The 21,890-nt window shown below is 57.2% G+C and overlaps 1 protein-coding gene across 1 annotated transcript in view; it reads left to right on the top strand.

The window, feature by feature from the left end:
* Window positions 1–21,890, top strand: part of TSPEAR (thrombospondin type laminin G domain and EAR repeats) — an 83,363-nt gene that overhangs the window by 49,912 nt on the left and 11,561 nt on the right. Inside the window, exons 2-9 of the mRNA XM_057545495.1 lie at window positions 1,365–1,585; window positions 8,147–8,385; window positions 10,271–10,361; window positions 11,438–11,594; window positions 12,862–12,993; window positions 13,687–13,913; window positions 15,235–15,421; window positions 16,353–16,582. Of these exons, the coding sequence (XP_057401478.1) occupies window positions 1,365–1,585; window positions 8,147–8,385; window positions 10,271–10,361; window positions 11,438–11,594; window positions 12,862–12,993; window positions 13,687–13,913; window positions 15,235–15,421; window positions 16,353–16,582 (1,484 nt within the window). The remainder of the gene's footprint in view (window positions 1–1,364; window positions 1,586–8,146; window positions 8,386–10,270; window positions 10,362–11,437; window positions 11,595–12,861; window positions 12,994–13,686; window positions 13,914–15,234; window positions 15,422–16,352; window positions 16,583–21,890) is intronic.

Genomic DNA, 21,890 nt, shown 5'->3' with positions numbered 1-21,890 from the left:
GGGGCGTCCTCTGCTCTCACGGCCGCAGCCCCGCTGATTTGCTGACCCATCCCCGTGGTGCACTGACCGCTGCCTCCAGGGCCAGCACCCCTGTGTCAGGCTCAGACCCTTAGCAGGACCGCCTGACCCCGAGGGAGACGGCTCTGGGGAACGGCTGTTTCATTTGCACGTGCCTGTCATTTGTCCCAGGCCACGGCCTGACACATGGTGGCCGAGTCTGGAAGGGTCCAAGGCGCAGCCATGGGCTCTGCTCCGAGCCAGCACTTCCCTCCCGCTGCGGGGCCAGGCGGGCCGTCTGGGGCCCCACCTCTAGTCACAGGTGCCCTCTGCGCGCCCCGCTCTCCTTTCCTATCATCTGGGCTCAGGTGAGTTTTGTTTCTGATGACCTTGAACTGCAGAGCAGGAGCCTGTCTGCTCCTCTACAACGTGTGCGGAAGGCAGTGCCCAGGCCAGGGCGGCGTCCAGGTCCTGTCAGGGGCCCTGCCCTCTGACGGCACCCCAGGGACCGTGTCACAGATGGCTCTGCTGGGGCTCGGGGAGGCCGTGCCTGCCTTGTCTCAGACCCTGGAGGCTTCCCGTGTGCGAGCCTGTCTCCCAGGGACCACGCGCTCCCCGGGGCCGGGTGGGGGCTTCCTTGTGCCCCAGCACACCCAGCACAGCGCCTGGTGGTTGACTTGAAAATGGCAGCAAAACCCAGGGGGACGGGGTGGAAGGGTGGGGAGGAGAGGTCACGGTAGACCCAGGTGGGTCGTGAACCCTTGGTGCCTCCGTTTGCTCACTGGATAGATGGGTGTCGGCTGAAAAAAAAATGCACAACCTAAAAGTTGAGAGTTAGGGTTTATTCAGCGGACAAAACTGAGGACTTAACCAGGACACAGCATCTCAGATGGCTCTGAGGGACGGCTCCGAGGTCAGGGAGGAGCCAGGATATAGAGGAGTTTTGTAAAAAAACCAGGTAGTCAGACCGTCAAAGAATGCTGTTAATTAAAGAAAACCAGACATCTCAAGTTAAGGAATTCAGTGCGTTTCTCTGTGTGGGAAGATGCAGGAGTCCGGGCTCACTGAAATCATTCCTTTGATGTGCACCTCAGCTACCTGGGGCCAGCATCCCGTGTTTTCTCATTCTGAGTCTCCTCAGGGTGCATGTCGGGGATGGCTGTAATGTGATGGCTTGATGGCTGAAACATCCTTTGTTTTCTGATGTGGCAGGAGACATTCTTAGTCCACACGGGATAATCGTGACACCCTGCTCACAGGGCTCTTTCGAGGACCCTGTAAGACACTGAGACCAGAGCCCGCACACCCACACCTGGGCGCCCCTGTAAACGCCCTGGCATAACCCACGTGTGATTTCCTTGACACAGACCTGCGGCCCCTGGACATCCTGGCAGAGGCGGTCCCTCCTGATGGCACTGCGGTTGGGGTCAGGGTGACACAGGTCCAAGGTGCCCGAGGACTTCAGCTCTCAGCCGCTGACCCCCAAGACCTGAGCTTCCCAGCGTCAAGGATTTTCTTCAGATGCGACCTCTTCCCGGAAGAATTTTCCATCGTCGTAACCTTGAAAGTTCCCAGTCTCCCCGCTAAGGTCAGTGACACTTCCCACTCTTCCTGTAGAATGACCCCCCCTTCCCGTACCTTTGCACGTTCTCAATGCCAGAGCGTGCGAAGGGCACGACTGATCCAGTCAAGAGGTCAAGAGTGGCCGGCCTTGATAGGTAGTGAGGTCCCCATCACTGTGAGTATGCAAGCAGAGCCTGTGTGACCATTTGTTAGGAGTCTGTACAGCAATCATAATTTTCTGGTGTGCTAAGCTGTCAAAAGCTAGGGATAAGGCTCAGAGTTTTTAGTTTGACATCCTTTAGCAGGAAATGTAAACAAAATAACAAAAACATACCCTTTTGGGGTCTGTTTACCTGTGATTTGCAGTCCCATCCACCGCAGATCCAGCTAACATTCCCACCGTCCCCGGCTAGGATGGAAGCGCCCCTGGACGTTTCCCCAGGGTCCAGGACAAGGCACTTCCTAGGCGTGTGACCAGTCCTTCACATTCCAAGTCAGTATCCTCGATTCTCTCATAGCCGAGGTTCTCCCAGTTGGTTTTCTGTCAACCGTGATTCCATCCTGACACTCCCCCGGGGGCTTCTGCCTGCTCAACCTCATCATTCTGTACAATCTGCTCTCAAACCCAGCTGCTGAGCTTTCAGCTCCAGCCATTGCATCTTCAGTTCTGTAATTTCCATTTTCTTCTTGTTTTTAATGTAAATTCCAGTTCTCAGGCGAAAGTCTTTGTCTTGGCAGCTGCTTTCTTGAACAAGACTCCAACCTGTGGGTCCCCCGGAGGACTGGCTTGCCGTCAGCTCCACCTCTTTATTTCCTGTCATGCTCAGTAACTTTCCAACAGGTTCCCTGAGATACGATTCACACGTTTGAGGTGCACAATTCAGTGGTGTAGGGTGCCGTCGGCTGCTCAGTGCAGCCCTCATCACAGCACGTTGTAGCTCATGCTCGTCACCTCGGAGAGAAGCCCCGAGCCCTCTGGCTCGCCCCCCGACCCCACTCCCTACCCCCAGCACTAAGCAGCAACTCATTGACTTTCCGTATCTGCGGGTTTGCCTACTGTGAACATTTCATATAAATGGAATCATATACTGTAATATATGATCTTTGTAACTAGCTTATGTAGTATGTGTTCAAGGTTCACCCGTGATGTAGCGTGTATCAGTGCTTCATTCCTTTTTATGGCCACGTCATATTTTACTGTGTGTATATAGCACATTTTGATCACCCCATTCATCGTTGATGGACATGTGGCTTGTTTCTACCTTTTGGTTATTATGAATAATGCTGCTATAAACATTCATGTACACATTTTTGTAGGGGCATGTGCTTTCATTTCTCTTGGGTATATCCTTAGGAGTGGAATTGCTGAGTCTTAGGGTAACTTTATGATTAACTTTTTAGAAGCTGCCAGACTGTTTCCCAAGGTAGCTGCACCGTCTGATATTCCCACCAGCACTGGATGAGGGTTGCAACTTCTCCACATCCTCACCAACACTTGTTATTATCTGACTTCTTGATTCTAGTGATCCATGTGGGCCTGAAGCAGTATTTCATTGTGGCTTTGATTTGCATTTCCCTGATGAATAATGATGGTGTGTATTTTTTCATGTGTGTATTGGCCATTTATGTCTCTTCTTTGGAGAAATGTCTAATCAAGTCCTCTGCCTAGTTTTTAATTGGATTATTTGCCTTTTTAGTTGTTGTGTGATGAGTTCCTTATGTATTCTAGATCTAAGTCCCCTATCATATGTAGGATTTTCAAATATTTTCCCCCATTATATGGGTTGTCTTTTCACTTTCTTGATGGTGTCCTTTGAAGCACAAAACTTTTTAATTTTGATGAAGTCATATTTACCTATTTTTTCTTTTCTTGCTTATACTTGTAGTGCCACATCTTAGAATCCAATACCAAATCTGAGGTCATAAAGATTTATCCCAGAGTTTTCTTCCAAGAGCTTTATAGAATTAGCTCTTGTATTTAGGTCTTTGATCCATTAATTAAAGTGGAAGGTTAGGTTTGATTTGAGACCTGTCTTCTTTCTTAATATAGGTACTTACAGCTATAAATTTCCCTCTAAGGAGTGCTTTAGCTGCATCCCATAAGTTTTGGTATTTTGATCTTTGTTTTCACTCATCTTAAAGTATTTTATTATTTCCTTTTTGGTTTCTACTTTGACCCTTTGGTTATTTAGGTGTGTATTGTTTAATTTCCACATATTCATGAACTTCCCACTTTTTTCAATTATTAATTTCTAATTTCACTCTGTTGTGGTCAGAAAACATACTTTGTGTTATTTATGTCCTTTTTGACTTATTGAGGTTTGTTGTCTGTCCTAGCATTCCCCTAGAGAATGTTCCATGTGCATTTCTGTAGAATGTATAGTCTGCTGTTGTTGGATAGGGCGTTCTACAGATGTCTGTTAGGTCTTGCTGGTTTATTGTATTGTTCAAGTCTTATGTTTCCATTTTGATCTTCTCTCTAGTTGTTCTAACCATTATTGAAATTGGTATTTTACAGTTTCCAACTAATATTGTTGAACTGTCTATTTTTCCCTTCGTTTCTGTCAGTTTTAACTTTATGTGTTTTGAAGCTCTGTTATTATTTGCATGTATAATTGTTATAGAGCATAGAACAATTGCATATGATATGTTGAAGCATATTTAGTATGATGTGTCTGTTTGTGAATCTTTTGTGTTCAAAAGCTTGAAGTTCATCAAGCTTCCTGGATGTGCAGATTAGAGTTTTTCAATGCACTTTGACAGTTTTAAGCTATTATTGCTTTGAGGTAATATTTCTCCATTGCAGTCTGACTGCCCTGTGGTCCTCCAGCAGAGTCCCCAGCCCCACCCATCAGAGGTCAGTGAGGCCTCCCCCTGAAGCCCACTGACCCCCAACAAGTCCCTGATGGAGCCCCGGCTACTCTTGCAGAGGCCTGCAGCCGGGCCCATCACCAAGGGCCCTGCCCTTGCCCCTCAGAGACTTGGCAGAGTACAGTGGCTGAAGAGTGGGGACACGAGGGACCGTGGCCAGATGTCACTAGGTCCCAGGTGTAGACCGGGCACTGGGGCACGGGCTGCTGCACGCTGTGCAGGCGTCTGTGGACAAGGCCCCACGGACAGCGAGGCTCTGCTACTGAACGTTTCTTATGACAACTGACACCGGAGGGTCAGGTCACAGCCACCACATCCTTCTGCCTGTGAGGTGGAGTGCTTGAGGGAGGAGATCTTGTCCTAATTTGCACCCAGGGGCTGTAGGAACCCCTGATATTGTCTGGAGCCCCCTGATATTGTAGAAGAGGAGGAAGGTGTGAGCATTAAGACTCTATCAGGGGAGGTTCTATAAAAGATCAAGCTGCAATGAAGCAAAAGGCATTTGCCCCCATGGTCATTCTCTCTGCGCTAGCCTGCATCTGCATCCCTGCCCCTCTCTGGGAGCCAGTCTCTGTCCCAGGAGGACACCTGTCCTCACACCTGCCCCAGGGCTCACTCCTAGTGGACACAGGCCCCCTCACCTCCCCCGACAACCAGCAGCATCTGCTCACAAAGTGCATCCCACCCTGTGGCCAGGCCAGCGGGGCGTGGCCAGACCTGTCCACACCTGAAAACACCTCCCTCGCCTCAAAGCCCAGATCCTGGGATTGTTCCTCCTTGTCCCTTCCTTTGGAGCAGGAGTTTTGTTTACAAGAGCAGCCCCTGCCCCCAGTGGAGCAGAGGGCTGTCACCAACAGAAAGTCGCCTGACTCCTACTGTCCCTGCAAACACATCAGAAAGATTTCTACTGTCTGTCCTCTGGAGACAGACACAGGCCAGGTAGCCCCACCTCCACTCGGGAGCCTCACCAGCCAAAGGCATTTACAGACAGTGACCAGTGCTGCCAAAACAGAGCAGGACACTAAAAAAAAACAAGGAAGGAAAGACTTCACCAAGCTGCTGCCATGCCAACACACAACACAGAGGACGGGTGTAAAGCTGGACAGCCCTGAGCACCTCACACACACACACATACTCACACACACTCACACTCACTCACACTCACTCACACACACACTCACACCCTCCTCCAGCCCCCCCACCCCCACCATGGCCGCGTCCACCCCGTCTGTCTGCTCCAGCGCCCTGAGCTACGGCAGCGGCTCTGCCTGCGCGGTCCCTGCACCGACTCCTGCTGGCAGGTGGACGGCTGCCCAGAGAGCTGCTGCGAGCCCCCTGCTGCACCTGCTCCCCCTGCCAGCAGGCCTGCTGTGTGCCCGTCTGCTGCAAGCCTGTCTGCTGCACACCTGTGTGCTGCAAGCCCGTGTGCTGTGAGGCTGCCCCCTGCTCAGCCCCTCGTGCTGCCAGCCCACCCCCTGCCCCTCGTCCTGCTGCAGACCTCCCTCCTCCGCGTCCCTGCTCTGCCGCCCCGTGTGCTCCCGCCTGCTGCGTCCCCACCTCGGGCACGTCCTGCTGCTGACCGGGCATGTCCCCCCAGGGCCAGCCGGGCTCAGCTCCCCCCATGACTCGGTCCTCCCAGCCTCCCTGAGTCCTGACCTGGGTTGGGTGGCTGCCCCCACTCGGGACAGGGTCCCCTTCGTCCCCACTTTCCTGGCCTGACTGACCTCTGATCCTGCCCCGGGAACCCCGACCTCGCTGCTCCCCGGGCTTCTGCCTCCCAGGAGGCGCCTCCACCTGCCTCTGGGTCACCTGTTCCCCCTCCCAATTCCTCTGCCTGGGTCACCTGTCCCCCCTCCCAGTTCCTCTGCCTGGGTCACTTGGCCTCGACTTCCATCCTATCAGCGCCTCCTCGGGCACCCGGATAAATAAACTCACTTCATCACCTGATCCGATTCCTTTCTCTCACCTTCACTGGGGGGAAACACAGGGTTTTGACCAGACACTGGTCTCCTCCAGCCAGGAGTATTTCTAGGGGTGAGGGACTGAGAACCCCAAAGGTCAGTGGCCTGACCCCTCTGGGTGGGGCCCCTGCCCTCTCCACGAAGGTCAGCGCCTGCTCAGGCTCCGTGGTCCTGGGACGTGAACATGGGGGAGTAAAGATGCCTGCCCACCCGGACGCCCTGGCTGTGACGTCACCGTCCTTCCCAGCCACCCGCCTCACGGGCCCAGCCACCACTGTGAGCATTTTGTCCTAGTGTGTCACTTCCACCCATTCCATGCACTTCCTGAGAGCTGGCTCACGGGAAGGCTCCCTTCACACGGAAGATAAGTGCAGGGGCCACACGTGTCCCCTCAGCACCCGGAGTGGCCAGAGGCCGTGTGACCCAAGCTGTGCAAATTGATTTTGCTAAATTAGGTGTTAAATTAAACATGAAGACCATGGAGTTCTTCCACCTCTTTAGTATAACAGTTGCGTGGAAGTCACTTATAGTTTTAAATGGGCAAAGACTTGCTAAAAAACTACATTCTATATTTAACGTATCTGCTTAGCATTCAGGTTTAATCATTTTCATTTCTTTACGCTTTTTATTGTGTTAGGCTAGAAATGAACAGACTCTAAATTGCACTTACGTACAGTCAAGTATATATGGTCTCTCCCTGGTCTGAGCTGGAAAATGATGGGCAGCTGGGGTTGCTGGCATTTGGAGATCGCGATAATGGCGGGTGGTGCGGGGTTTTTAAAATTGTGGTAAAATACAAGTAACATGAAATTTCCCTTTTTAACCCTGTTTAAGTATACAGTTCAGTGGCATTAAGGACAGTCACACTGTTTTGCAACCATCACCACCGTTCATCTCCAGAACCTGTTTCATCTTCCCCAAACTGAAACTCTATACGCATTAAATAACAGCTCCCCATTACTGCCCCCAGCCCCGGCCCATCACCTACCTTCAGTCCCTGTGAATCTGGCTTCTCCAGGGACCTCACATCAGTGGGTCGTACACTACCTGTCCTTTTGTGACTGGCTTACGTCACTGAGCATCATGTCCTCAAGGCTCATCCACGCTGACGTCAGAACTTCCTTTTTAGGGCTGAACAATATCCCATTGCATGAATGGACCACATCTTAGTTATCCACTTCCCCATCGATGGACACTGGCTGCCTTGACATTTTAGCTATTGAGAGCAAGGCTCGCGTGAACGCGGGTGTACAAATACCTCTTCAGGACGCTGCTGTCAGTCCTTTTGGGCATATACCTAGAAGTGGAATTGCTAGGTCAGATGGTAATTCCACACTAGTTTTTTGAGGCATCTCCATACTGTTTCCTATAACAGCTGCACCATTTTATTGCTGCCTTCCCACCAACAGCGCACAAGGGCTCCAATTTCTCCACATCCTCACCAGCACTTGCAATTTTCTGTTTTACTGATCATAGCTGTCCTCATGGGTGTGAGTGGTGCATCTAGTTTCATCACAGAGTGTGGTTACTGTCTCAGGCGCTGCGGCCCAGAGACCCGCCCTCACCTGCCCCCCTCACTTGCTCCACCTCACCTGCCCCCCTTCACCTACCGCGCCCTCACCTGCCCCCTCACCGGCCCCCCCTTCACCTGCCCCCTCACCTGCCCCCCTCACCTGCCCCCCTCACCTGCCCCCTCACCTGCCCCCCTCACCTGCCCCTTCCCTGCCCCGTCCCCGCTGCCCCCTCTCTTGCAGAAGAACGAGTACCTGTTCACGGTGGTGGCGGAGGAGCGGGACTCGCTGCTGCTCGGCCTGCGCTACTCGCCCGCCCAGCTGCACTTCCTCTTCCTCAGGGAGGCCGGGGCGCGCGCCTGGCGGGCCCGCGTGTCCTTCCGCGGCCCGGCTCTGACGGACGGCCGGTGGCACACGCTGGTCTTGGCCGTGTCCGAAGGCTCCTTCTCCCTCACCACGGACTGCGGCCTCCCCGTGGACATGTAGGTACCGCGGCGCCGGAGCGGGTGGCAGGGGGCCGTGTGCTGCCGGCAGGGGTCAGGCTGGAGGAGGAGCGCCAGGCTCACTGGCTGGTGCACGTGGAACGGCCCCCGCCCCCCAGAAAGGCGGCGATGGGTGGCGGCGCACGGGCGGGGAGGGACCCGCAGCCTGCCCGCCGGGGCTGGGGGATGGGACTCAACTCATCAACGCGCGCTGCGGAGTTGGTAGCATCGAGGCAAGGCCCAGAGGAAGGTCAGCGTGAACTCGGGCCCCGGGAGCCCAAAAGGAGCTGCCGCCTGACTGAGGCCCAGGTCTTGCTCTGTGACTTTCAACCCATCACTTAACCTCTCTGACTCAGTTTCCTTTTCTGGGACGAGGGAGTAAATATTCACCAGAACACCAAATAAACGTGCGGAATCACCTTAGTAGCTTTGACGCAACCCCGGGCACTCGAGAGCCCGAGCCCATCTCTTGTCCTTGCCGTGGCCTGGTCCCCACGGCCTGGCTCCCGAGTAAGCTGGGCCGGGACGACCCCCACCGGCCCTCAGCATCCATCCTTGCTGGCTGGGGCTCGCCACTCTTTCTTTTTTAATCACAAATGGTCCATTTACATTAAATCTATCATTATGACAAATATTCCTTTCAAAGATAGAATCTCACTCTGCTTTGTTATTATGAAACTTGTTGGAATAAAAAATTCTCCTTAACACTTATACACTGTTTAAACATGCCTTTATCACAACTCCTCCCCACCATGCCCCCAAATACACTGGGGCCTTTTCAGGGAGATGGCGTCTCAGGTGGGAGAGCCGGCGGTGGGGCAGTTCTGTGATGGGGGCTATGTGCAGGAGGACGAGGCCGGCGGTGCGGGTGCTGGAGCTGATTGCGGCCAGGGAGGAAGTTACGCCCCGGGGCCGGGCTTCACAGGCCTGGCAGGCACCGAGGAGGGCTCACACCCAGACCCAGGTAGCCTGGGAGCTGTGCTTGGAGCGCAGGCGTTCTGGGGCCTTGCCATGGCCAGCTGCAGCCAGATGGCAGACCCTGAACGGAGCAGGTGCTTTGACTAGAGGACGTGGCATCATGGTCCGGGAGGTGCTGGACAGTGGAGAGGAAGCACACACCTGGCTCTTCCCCCAGAAGCTCCAGCCACGCCGTCCCCTCCAGGAGGTCCCCACCTCTTCCCCATCCCGAGTTCGGCCTCCACTTGCACCTCAAGACCCAACTCCAGCCACATCTTCCCACATATCCCGGCTCACCAGCGAGGTGAATCCCATCTGGCCCCGACATAATCTGTCCCATGGCCCTGGGCTCAGAGGAGGGGGGCGGGCTGGGGACCCCATGCCGGAAGAAGCCACTGGAGACCCCCGTGACATGGAGAGGGGCCACTGAACACCTCCGCAGCACACGCTTTTGTAGAAGACCCTTGTCCTGGGGCAAAGAGCGTCCCCCCAAATTCACATCCGCTAGAACCGGAGAATGGGACCTCGTTTGGAAACAGCAGCTCTGCAGGCATAACCGAGCTAAGCTGAGGAGTAGGTTGGCCCTGACACAGTGACCTTACAAGGAGGCATGGAGGAGAAGGCCACACGATTCAGCCACAAGCCAGGAAACTCCAGGAGCCCCCAGCAACTGGAAGAGGTGGCAGGACCCTCCCCTGGAGTCTTCAGAGGGGGCACACCCAGCCGACACCCTGATCTCAGACCTCTGGCCTCCAGCACTGCGAGAGAACACACTTCTGTTGCTTAAGGCGCCCAGCCTGTGGTACTCGTTATGGCTGACCCCGGACACTGATACAGCCTCAGGCGGTGCTGCCCCCATCCTTTTCTACATAAATGGGCCATGACCCTGCTCTCCCATGGCCCTAAAACCATCCTCCAATGTTTTCAGAATGGCTGATATGCCCTTCCCGGCCACCCTATCGGTGCAAGGAGCCCGGTTCTTCATCGGCAGCCGGAGGAGGACCAAAGGCCAGTTCACGGTTAGTATGGAGGAGCTGCCTGCCTGGACCTCCCAACACCAGTGCTCCTGGGGGGCTGTCACCACTGGTCTGGCACCCCAGTTTGACACTGTTGTGTGTGCAGTTGGGAATGGGGAGCATAAAGGTTCAGTGGAGTCCCATGCATGCCGGGCACACTCCCACCACAGGGCCTTTGCACCTGCTGTGCCCTCCTCCTAGAACATTTGTCCCACTCCTGCCATGGCACACTCCCTGTGACTTTGGGGCCCTGCCCTGTGCCCTCATACCATGGAGGCCTTCCCCTCCACTCTGAGAAGATGACACCCACACCCAGCCCTCTCATCCCCTTCCCCAGATTGTCTTGGTAGCCCTGACCACCTTCAGACCAGCTGTGTGTTTGCTCATTGCCTGTCTCTCCCTTAGAGTGCAGGGGAAGGGGGGGACCTTGCTCCATGAGGGTAAGGGCTTTTGTTTCTTGCTGTGTCCAGTGTAAAGAACCATGCTCTGAATATTTACCGATGGCATGCTTGGATGGATGGATGGATGGTTGAATGGATGGATGGATGGATGGACAGACTAATGGACAGATAGCTGAATGGTGGATGGACAGATGGATGGACAGACTAATGGACAGATAGATGATGGATGGACAGCTAGGTGGACAGATAGATGAACAGATGTATAGATGGATGGATGAATGAATGGGTATTCGGGTGGATGGATGGATGGATGGATGGGTGGACAAAGAGATGGATGGATGGGCAGAGATGGACAAACGAATGAATGGATGGATGGACAGATAGGTAGACAGACGAACGGATGGACATATAGATGGATGAGCAATGTACCCAGTCACTGTAGGGTAGTCCGCAGGAAAAGTCCCTTCTGTGGTGTAATCACCTTCGAATGGCGCACAGCTCTCCACCTCTGCTCCCAATGCCCCCCTTACCCAATGGGCTGACTCCTCTCTCCTGGCTTCAGAGGTTAGACCCGCGCCCGCATTTCCACCCCTCCCTCAGGGTCCGGGTGGGCTGAGCCCAGTGGTCGGGGCCCTCTCCAGCAGTGCAGGTCTCAGTGCGCTGTCCCTCTCTCTGCAGGGCCTGGTGAGGCAGCTGGTTCTGCTGCCCGGCTCAGACGCCACCCCGAGGCTCTGTCCCTGCAGGAATCCTGAGCTCGCCCTGCTGTCCACCCCCCCTATCCTGCGGGGACTCACGGGGAAGCTGGAGGATAATGAGGTGCTAAAGTATCCCTATGGTTAGTAGGCCACAGCCACCCCCTCCCCACGCCGACAGTAGACCCTGGGAGCCTTGTCACTTCCAACCTCCCCGGGCACAAGACAGGAGGGCGCTTGGCACATGGATGAAGGGAACGCCGGGGCCTGACGCAGACGGCCCCACAGGGAAGGCAGATGGTGCTTTCAGACCCGCCTCCCTCCCAAGGGCGCCCCCCATGGCTGTTGAACCCCCGCCTGGACCGTGCCCTCGATTGACTGCTCGTCCCACCTGGGACCTGGGGCTGAACTGACACATCTTGCGTCCCTAACTCCCACCTGCTGCCTGCTTTGCCCCCAGAGCAGCGTTTGGGGCCCTTTCTCCCCTTCCTCTCCAACAGACATCAAGCGTCAGCACCCCACCCCCGCGGGGACCCCGACCTTCGTGAGGTTCATTGCTGTTTTCGGGACCCCCCAGCCTAGAGTGTCCCCAGCTTTGCCGTCTTTAGTTTGTGTTTGCACCTCCCCGATGTAAAGTTAGTGTTGACGGTTTATTTAAGCCACGTCCCCTGCCGTGGAGAATCTGAAAGCCCCTCCTCCCTACTAGGGAGGCGGGGAGACAGCCCGACCCTCTCTCGAGCCTCACGGTCCTTGCTTCACGAGTCAGGGGAGCCCCCTGAGCAAGCTGGCCCTTAGACCCAGTCCTGGACCCGTGTCCCCAAATTCCCGGAGGCACACGGCCTCTGGGTTGTTTGCCGGGCCTCGGGCAGGAGCCCGGCCCCAGGCCTCTGCCGGCCAGTTCAAGAGGTCGAGGACGCGCTCAGTGTCACAGACTGGCCGTCGGGGCCTCAGCGCGGGCGCCGCTGTAAAGGGGCCAAGTGGCACCATCAGGTGAGGGCTGGACCTGGGATGAAGCCGTGACCCCCGGGGTCAGGGGTCAAGGGACCTCAGAACTAAGCAGAACGGAAGTTGGGTGGACGCGTGCCAACGAGTCTCAGATGGAAGAGGAGAGCGGGGCGGCGTGATTACCCAGGGCTCTCAGAAGGGCTGAGGTCACGGGGAAGAACTAGGTGGGCGGGAGGCCGGACTGCAGGGGCATCTCCGCATCCTGCGCGCAGACGCCCCAGGCAGGCCATGGGCTCTCGGGTCTCCCTCCCTCCCCGAGACCCCGAGTGGTTCCTGGCAGCTCAGGGGGTGGAGGCAAAGGCGAAAGCAGGAGCGCCTAGGTCAGGGGTCACCTGACACTCCTGCCTCTGCCCTCCTCCGGGGAGCACGTGCCCACTGGACACCCGTCTTCCTGCCTCCCCGCAGAAACCGACATGAAGGTGACGCTGGGATCCCGGCCGCCGTGTACCAAAGCGGAGGACACCCAGTTCTGGTTTGACGCCGGCCGCAAGGGGCTATACCTGTGCGTGGGCAGCGAGTGGGTCTCCGTGTTAGCAGGTGAGGTGGGTGGGGCTCTGGGGACCTCGGGGTCTTCTCAGAGCCAGCGATACTTGGGGACAGGGACGATCCCCCCCCCCGGAGCAGCGAGCCTGCGTGCGTCACCTGGAAACGCGTGCCCTCCTGGGCCCGCCTGGCAGGCTGGCAGGCTCTCAGCTCTCGAGCCGTCTAGGGAAGGCCGTGAGCCTCCCTGAGGGGGCCAGCCGCGCTCCAGGAGCCCCACCTGCTCTCCTTACCCTCTCCGCCCACTCGGGTCAAGCTTGGAAGCGATGGTGCCTGGAGCCCGGGAGTGGTTCTGTTGGCAGGGAGGTGAGAAGAGGTTCCATGATGCTCCCTAAGGGGGTCCTCGGGAAACGGGAACTGGCTCCAGGGGAACGTCCCCGAGCCGTGGCCTCTACTCTCTAGTTCACTTCAGGGCACAGCCTTTCGTGGAAGCCGCGAGCCGTGGGAAACGTCTAGTAGGGACCTGATGCGTCAGTTCCACCCGACTAGTATCCCTGGGGGCTCTGCAGACCCTAAAACCTGTGCGGGGATGAGAGGCTCCTTTGCCGGGCCTCCTGGTGAGGGCGGCACGGCACTCAAGGCCACAATGCTCCGGGCCATGGCCCAGGTCCCTGGGGTCGCACCCCGGGACGTCCATCCCGGCTTCTGTTCTGGGAAGCATTGACTGGGTCTCTGTGTCTCTGTCACAAGCCAAAGAAAGGCTGGACTACGTGGAGGAGCACCAGAGCCTGTTCACGAACGCGGAGACGCTGGGTATCGAGGTCTTCGTCATCCCTGAGGCCGGGCTCTTCGTGGCCACTGCCAACCGCAAAACCACGTCCGCCATCTACAAATGGACCGACGGGAAGTTCTCCTCGTACCAGGACATTCCCACGCACCAAGCACAGTCCTGGAGACATTTCACCATTGGAAAAAAGGCAAGTCTGCATTCGGAGACTTTCTCGATCCTTTTTACCTTGGAAAAACCCACAGAGCCCAAAGGTTGGGGCTCCTTACGTAGATTTTATGGGGAAAAGTACTTCTACCGGTTTCGAAGCCTCACACAGGATCTAAATGGCTTTTAAAGGCAGGCACGGCTGCATCTCTATGTCCAGAATGTGACTGAGAAAGTCTGTTCGGCTTCCGCAAAATAGAGATAAGCCCGTTTCTGAGATGCTCCCCAGCTCCGTGCAGACCCACCATTGCCTCCTTAAACCTTTGAGATAGTCTGACCTAAACCAGTCAGCAGGGCGGACATCACGTCAGAATGAAAATAGGCCTCCATTCCCAGCCTTCCTTTACTCGCTCCATAAACACTGGGGACACGTGATGTCCTAATGGAGGGGACAGGTGAGGATGGTGAGGGCCGGGCCCGGAGGCCTTGGGTGGGAAAGCCTCGCGGGCAGACTCCCCTTCCTTCCACCAGGGCTGCGTTGAGCAGCGGCCCACGGGTCAGGGCTAAGAGGGTCGTCCCCTTGCGAGAGTTCTCCCTCACCTCCCTGTGCCCGCCCCCAAGTCGCTTGCTCACTAACACGTGTGCCAGGTGCAGCCCTGCCCTCACCTGGGCCCCCCCGACTGGGGACAAAACTGAGCAAAACAGACAAACCTCTGCTCCCCATCCCTGCCGACCCTCAGGGTCCTGCGCTCCAAGCCAGCCTGCTGAAGGAGTGACTAGCCCTCTGGTTTTATGGTTGATGACATTCTAAAGGTTTATATTTTTTTCATTATAAAAAACAACTTTATATCAAAGAAAAATTGGGAACTTTAGAAAAATAAGAAAAAAGTCTGCCCCGTCCCCTAAGCAGCAGCAGAGCGTACCTGGGGCTGCTTCAGCCGCCCTGAGCGTGCCCCACCCCCGGGCTTCTGGCTCCTGCCTCAATCACACAACCCGCCATCTGGCCTCCAGCTCACGTCACGCGTAGGGCGTTGCCATGTTGTCCTCGATTGCGTGACAAACATGGGCTTCCTGAGACAGCAGGGCGTTAAGATTTTTCCTCTTCACCCGGGTGATGAAGAACGTTTCTTTGCATAAAGCTTTTCCTGGGTTTGGGAGATAGGAACGGAGCTCATGGGCTGGTAAATACGGACGCGGCTACGGCTCTTAATGTAATTAAGATCTGGAGAGTCAGTCCTGGGTTCCTGGGCCCGCCCCGGGCTGTCAGTCCCCGGCTCAGCCCCGTCCCGAGGCCGACATTCAGAAGCCTCGAGTGCCGACCCCTCGCACGGATCACGAGAATGCTGTCCTGGTCCTCTCCCCAGATCTTCCTGGTTGTGGCTGATTTTGAACCGAACGAAAAGGGTCAGGAGTTCTCTGTCATTTACAAGTGGAGCCAGAGAAGGCTGAGGTTCACGCCGTACCAGCGGGTCCTCACCCACAGCGCCCGGGACTGGGAGGCCTTCGAGGTGGCCGGGGAGCACTTCCTGGCCGTGGCCAACCACCGGGAAGGTAGGGGCTATGGCCTGGACTCCAGGGCCAGGGCGGGATCACCTGCAGGGTTCAGTGTATCTCATTAAAAATGTATAATAAACCACACGCGGCCCGTGTCCTCGGGCTTGGCAATCTGACAGTGGCGTCTGAGGGCGGACACACCTGAGCACCCCCTCATCTGTCCAGGTAGGGGCGTCCCTGCCCTCACCCATTCTGGGCACAAACTCTGTGGGATGCAGTGGGTGCGGTGGGGGACAGTCCTGGCAGGGGCTGGGAAACCTGGCTTCTGGGCCAGGTGACTGACCTGAGCGACCACAGTGAGCCCTTCCCTGCCCTGTAGCTCTCGGGGGACAGGGCCCCGGGGGGCAGCCGGCCCTGCAGGGCACCTCTGGCCTCGGCAGGCTCTGCGGCTCAGCAATCACCTGAGTCTACACCTGCCGGGGAACTCCTGGGGGGGGTGCTGGGGAGGAGACCCCACCACCACTCGTGGGCAGAGGGGACCCCAGGAGCCCACCACCCAATACCCCCATGGCAGTGAGTGTCCCGGGAGAGGCTGGCCCAGCCCTGGGGGTGGGTGAGGGGCTCCAGGGAGCACGATCCGGGCAGGCCTGACCTGCGTGGGGGCGCGCGAAGGGGATGGCAGACAGTGTGAGGGGTGAGACCGGGGAGGGCCGGGGGTCCCACCTGCAGCGTGCTGCAAGGCCTCAGGGGGGTCTGGAGCCATCCAAAGGCATGGCCCCTGAGGGTTCTCGTTGGGGCACAGAGGCAGGAAGGTCACGTGAAGGGCATTGTCACTGCTGGGGGCCTGGGGAAGGTGCAGGAGAGCAGGGCCTGGCTGGACGGGACGGGCTGCAGGGCCTGGGGCAGGGTCCAGGCGGCAGGGTCTTGCCAAGGCCGCCGCGAGGCCACGGAGGCGCGTCTCCCTCCCTCCATGGCACTCGGCTTCCAGGCGACAACCACAACATCAACAGCGTCGTCTACAAGTGGAACCCAGGCACCCGGCTCTTCGAGGCCAACCAGACCATCGCCACGTCAGGCGCCTACGACTGGGAGTTCTTCACGGTGGGGCCCTACGCCTTCCTGGCTGTGGCCAACGCCTTCAACGGCACGTCCACGCGGCTGCACTCCCACCTGTACGTGCGGCTGGGCGGCTCCTTCCAGATCTTTCAGTCCTTCCTGGTAAGGCCCTGAGCTCAGCGCCGGCCCCGCACCCCTGCCTGGCCCCTGGGCGACCCGGGACCCGGGCCGCACGAGCCAGGACCAGGGCCCCAGCCTGGGCCTCCGCACCCAGGTGCCTCCCCAGAATAAGGCTCAGGCCGAGCCCCTGGGACCCCAAATGTAGCCTGGGAAGCCCTAAAATGAGGCGGGAGGGCTGCCCTGGCACGGAGTTTCCGGCAGCCCGGCTGCTCAGCCGGGTCCTCTGGCCCCTGGCGGCCCTCACAGTCTGACCCACCTTTATGTGGGCGTCAGGCTCTTGCCCTGGGGCAGCAGGCAGCTGGCCTCTGACCTGGCCAGGGGTGGCGGCAGCACTGTCCACCTTCCCTGCAGAACTTGAGTGTCCCTCGGCTGGTCCCAGCTGTCGCGGGCTGCCCGGAGAGACCTCTGACTGAGGCAGCGAGAAGGCTTTATTACGTGGTGTGGCCCTGGATGCCCGGCTGAACCACGCATGTGCTGCCGGGTCCCGGGCTAGTGGGCGGCGTTGGCATCCCCTCTTCACGCCCACCGTGGTCTAGGGTGAAGATATGGGGCCCCAACCCTCCTCCCACCTTCCCTCGCCCTCCTCCCTCCAAGCCACCCGGCTTGTCCTTCTCAGTGTCCGACCTCAGGCCAAGCCCCCACAGATGATTCTAAAATCGAGAGTCACTGTCGGCATTTGCATCGTCCTGGCCGCGTCCCAATGTCGTTCATGCAGAGCCAAGAGCACGGCTGTCATCACTCCCTTCTCAGTGGTGTCAGTGGTGGGATGACCTTTGTGCCACGCCTGGGGACCATCCCTGAATGCGGTTTAGACTCTCCTTTCATGCCACAAGCCCACCACACATGGCTCACTTCATACGTGGACCCCATGTGCTGCACATAATGTTTTTTGACAAGTTCCTAATTGCTTTTTCCGAAGTCCCTCCCTCCCTCTTCTTTCCTTTTTGGGGAAGAAAACCCCCGTCTCTGCACATGGTAACGTCCCCCGGCTTCTTGCTGGCCATCCCCGTCCCCGAGAGCCCCTGCGAACACTGCGTCTTCAGTGCCTCCTGAGTTTCCACCCGCGTGTCGGTGCTCCCACTACGTCTGCAAGGTCTCTGGCTGGTGTGCGCCCGTGAAAACCCCTCTTTTCCCATAACCCCCCTCCTGGGCCCTCCTGCCTGTGCTCTCCGGGCTGACTGTCTCTAGAACTGACAATGGTCCCCTTTCTGGAATTTTCCTTTACCGCCATCTTTGGCTGGAGCCACCATGTCCAATTCTGATGTCCATTGTTCTGGTTGACCTCAAGGACCCACCCCCCCCCACCTTCCAGGTGCTCCCCGACACTCCCCAGCGTCCCTGCAGCTCAGCCAGGTTATGTGACCAGGGCCAGCCACTGGGTGTTGAGCAGAGTGAGCCCACGTCAATCCTGGGCTGAGAGTGAGAGCTCACCCCTCGCCCTCGGCAGCCACGTGGGCCACGTGCCCCGACGGCACAGCCACAGGCTGGGGGAGCCGTGACCTCGCCGGCTTCATCCCAGTGAGAACCACCCTCTGTGGCGGGAAGTGTGGACACTCACGGTGGCTGCATCCCTTGCCCTGCCTGATGTACTGCGTGCAGGGTTTTAGGGTGGAAGTTTCCTTGGGAACACTGAGGACAGCCCCCTGCCTCCCCAGGTGCCTTTCCTTTGACCTTCTCTGCCCTCAGTGCCCACAGGTTTCTTCACAGTGGTTTCCCATGCTTCCTGTCTGATTGGTCTCAGTGCCCTTTCAACCTGAAGGTGTGCATCCCCAGGCCTGGGAGATTTTCTTAGTTTTTCTTGATCGTCTCATGCTCCCTTCTCTCTAGAACGGTTAGCCAGCTTTCGGATCTCCTGGATTGAATCTATCTTTTCTTTTTCTACAACCTAGAAGCTTTCCTTACCTTTATTCTCTAATCATGTTGATGAGCATCTTCTTGTAATGCTAGGAATCATGTTTTTAATATCCAAGAACTCTTCCCTTTAACGGCATTCTGTATTTACTCTATAAATGCGGTATCTTCTTGAATACTTCTGAAGATAATTATAATTTTATTTTTTAAGAGTTTGTGTAATTTCTTTTCTTTTTAAATTTATTTATTTTATTTATATTTATTTTTGGCTGCGTGGGGTCTTCGTTGCTGCGCGTGGGCTATCTCTAGTTGCAGCGAGCGGGGGCTACGCTTCATTGCGGTGCACGGACTTCTCATCGCGGTGGCTTCTCTTGTTGCGGAGCACGGGCTCTAGGCACGTGGGCTTCAGTAGTTGTGGCACGCAGGCTCAGTAGTTGTGGCTCGCGGGCTCTAGAGCGCAGGCTCAGTAGTTGTGGCTCACGGGCTTAGTTGCTCCACAGCATGTGGGATCTTCCTGGACCAGGCTCGAACCCATGTCCCCTGCATTGGCAGGTGGATTCTTAACCACTGCACCACCAGGGAAGTCTGATAATTATAATTCTTAAAAATTCTCTTCTGTTCCTAGAACCAGCTCAGTTTCTTCCAGTATGAGTGTATGTATATATTGTAGCCTGACTCTCATGTTCCAGGTCTTTTATAAAACATCTGGAGGACCCTTAGTTTTCTGTTTATGTTTAATGTTGAGCATGGCAGTGGGTGGCATTATCACTGGCAGCTGTGCCCCGGGGAGCTGGGGATCTGGTTGAGGCCCTTGATGAAGTGCCGTGATGAAGACCTTCCTAAACTGGCCTTTTGCTCAAATGTAGGTGAGGCTGGATCACAGTGTTGGCAGCTACAGGATGATAATCTCCAAGATGCACTCCCCAACCAGCTGCAGGAACCCTCTTCATATCACATGCTTGGTGTGACAGCCCTGCTAGGCACCTGTGTGGTTGACCAGAAGGCCGCTTGCCGGGCCTCTGTGCCAGGCTGCAGGACTGTGCTCTCTGGACACCACAGGGGTCTGCTCCCCTGTCCCACCGGCTTGTCTGCTAGATATTTGGAAACAGCCACCCCAAATCTCTCAGAATAGTCTTCAGTTCCTGCCATTGTCCCCCATGCGGTATGTTCCAAATCCCAAGGAGATTCTGGCCAGTCTCCTTGAATGCTCCCCAGTGTGCCAGCTCCAGATATGTGAGACACTGAAACTCTGCATTTCAGGCAGCATCTGGATTCAGCTCCAGTCTGCACCCAGCCCTGCCGTAGGCCTCAGACACAGAAGGGAGGCCGGGGCCAAGGGGCAGAGACAGTGCCAGCTGAGCCAGGGCGGGGGCCATCCGGGTTACATGACCTAAAGGAGAACCAGCCGAGGGGTGTGACGTCAGCTGGAAGAATCATCCACAAGGGCGGGCGAGAGCAGGACCACAGTGGCTGTGAGAGAGCGTGTCTCCGGCCAGCGGGCAGAGCTGACTCTGGGGGCTGTGAGGGGGCACTGCTGCCACCCGAGCCCACAAACAACTGCGGGGCACTGCCTGAAGGCTGCCTTCTCTTATGACCCGTGTTTCTTCACACTCGATGAGTCCTCAGAACCCACAAGATCCCACTTTCATGTTCTTCCAGCATTTTTCATATTGTGTTTTAATCCTCTTAGGTCCTGGAAATGTCTTCATGTGTTTCCACTTGATTTGGAGCTTTGCACCGTCTCTCACGGCCATGGGCTTTGAAGCAGGAGAGGCCGGTGCTTTGAAAGCATGTGTGGGTGGAGAGGCGCCCACATCACAGGGAAACCTTTCTGGAGGGACGGCCGGGCAAGGGGCGCACGCCGGTGTTTGCGAAGCTGTGCACACAGAGGGTGCTGGGAGGGGCGCTGGGCGGGGTCCCAGGGCTGCGGGGTGAGTTCAGCTCACCAGGAGGGCCCGGGCCGTGCCCACGCCAGGTCTGTGGCTCAGGTGTACGTGGGAGGCTGGCTGCCCACCCTGGACGAATTCCTCAGCCCCACCCTCCAGACCTCCCCACCTCTCCCACCAGGAATTCTGGAACCTTCCTCAGGTGGCAGAGACCACAGCTCCAACCACTTGGCCTCGCCATCGTGGACCAAAGGAGGTCTGAGCGGGGTGTGTCCAGGAAGGAATGGGCTCTGTCCACAGAACTCCAGCCTCCAGCGCTGGGATTTCTGCTCCCTGAGCTGTCTGGCGGTGGGGTCTGTGGTCACGGTCATCACGTGTAGACCCAGAATGGAGGGGCCGGGGGAGGGGAGAGGGGAATGGTGGACCAAGATTAGGGCTTTATTGCCTGGGAGGCGGGGCTGATGGAGGTGCCACTGGCAGAAAAGAGAACCGAGAGCAGCGGGAGATTCAGGGCGGGGGAGGGGGCAGCCGAGGGCTGACAGAGGCCCCAGTGGAGAGGGCCAGTGAACCCCAGGAAGACGTGCGTCGGGGCAGGTGGAGGGGACGGGCAGAGGCGCTGCCCAGAGCTATCAGTGGGTGTCTGGGGACGAGGGTGAAGCTGTGGGCTTGTCAGAAACGTAGTCTCCACCAGGAATGTAGACGCCCAGAAATGAAGGAAAAGGAGGCACGTCTGTAAGGAGGGTGGTGTGAGAGCGCCCTCAGCAGTCAGCACGGGGAGGGGCCGGGCTCAGGTGCTAGCAAGGGCCCTGGCACTTCCTCCTGTGCCTCGGGTTTGCTCTGTGAGGTAGAAGAGGGCAGTGGACCAGGCAGCCTGGGGAGAAGCAAGGTTTGGAGGGGCTGCTGGGCCAGGGGAGAGCTGGGAGGGGCACCCCCTGAAGCCTCCTAGGATGGGACCCTCACCCACCTTAGCCAGCTGCCCATAGTGAGGATGGCAGCGTCCCCCCAGGGCCCTTTGGGGTGCTGCCTGCCTTGCCCTGGCAGTGCGCCCCGCCCCTCCCTCCCCAGGCACTCCCAGACCTTGGGTCTTTGCTCCTTCGGAGCTGGAACCTGAGGGCCTCCTCCCCAACAAGTGATCCGCTGATTACTGGGAGCCCACCCACCCTCGAGGGAGGCTGTCAGGGGCTCCAGATGCTCCCGGCTGCCAAGTGCTGGAAGCACCATCATCCCTCGAGGTGCTCCAGAGCCTGCCAGGCCCGCTGCCAGGGGATTCCGGGGCAGAGCTCCAGGGGAATTCCGCTCAGAAGGAGGGCGGGAAGGGCCCACCAGCCCAGCAAGTGCCTGGCCTTGCTCCGGTGCCAGGCAGGCTTTGGCAGGTTGTTTGATGCGGGAGCTCCTTCTTCTCCCTGATGAGTCCCTGACGCACTTAGAATCCAGGAGCGGCCTGACAGCGGGGCCTCAGGCCCGCCCACCCCCTGCCCAGGCTGGAGCAGCCCTGGGTGGGGACTGTCCCCCATTCACTTCCGAGCGGGAGGAGCCCAGCCTCTGGCTGAGGG

This window comes from Balaenoptera acutorostrata, chromosome 4 (genome assembly GCF_949987535.1).
Source record: "Balaenoptera acutorostrata chromosome 4, mBalAcu1.1, whole genome shotgun sequence".
Classification (NCBI taxonomy): domain Eukaryota; kingdom Metazoa; phylum Chordata; class Mammalia; order Artiodactyla; family Balaenopteridae; genus Balaenoptera; species Balaenoptera acutorostrata.
This window is presented reverse-complemented; position numbering and strand designations above follow the sequence as displayed.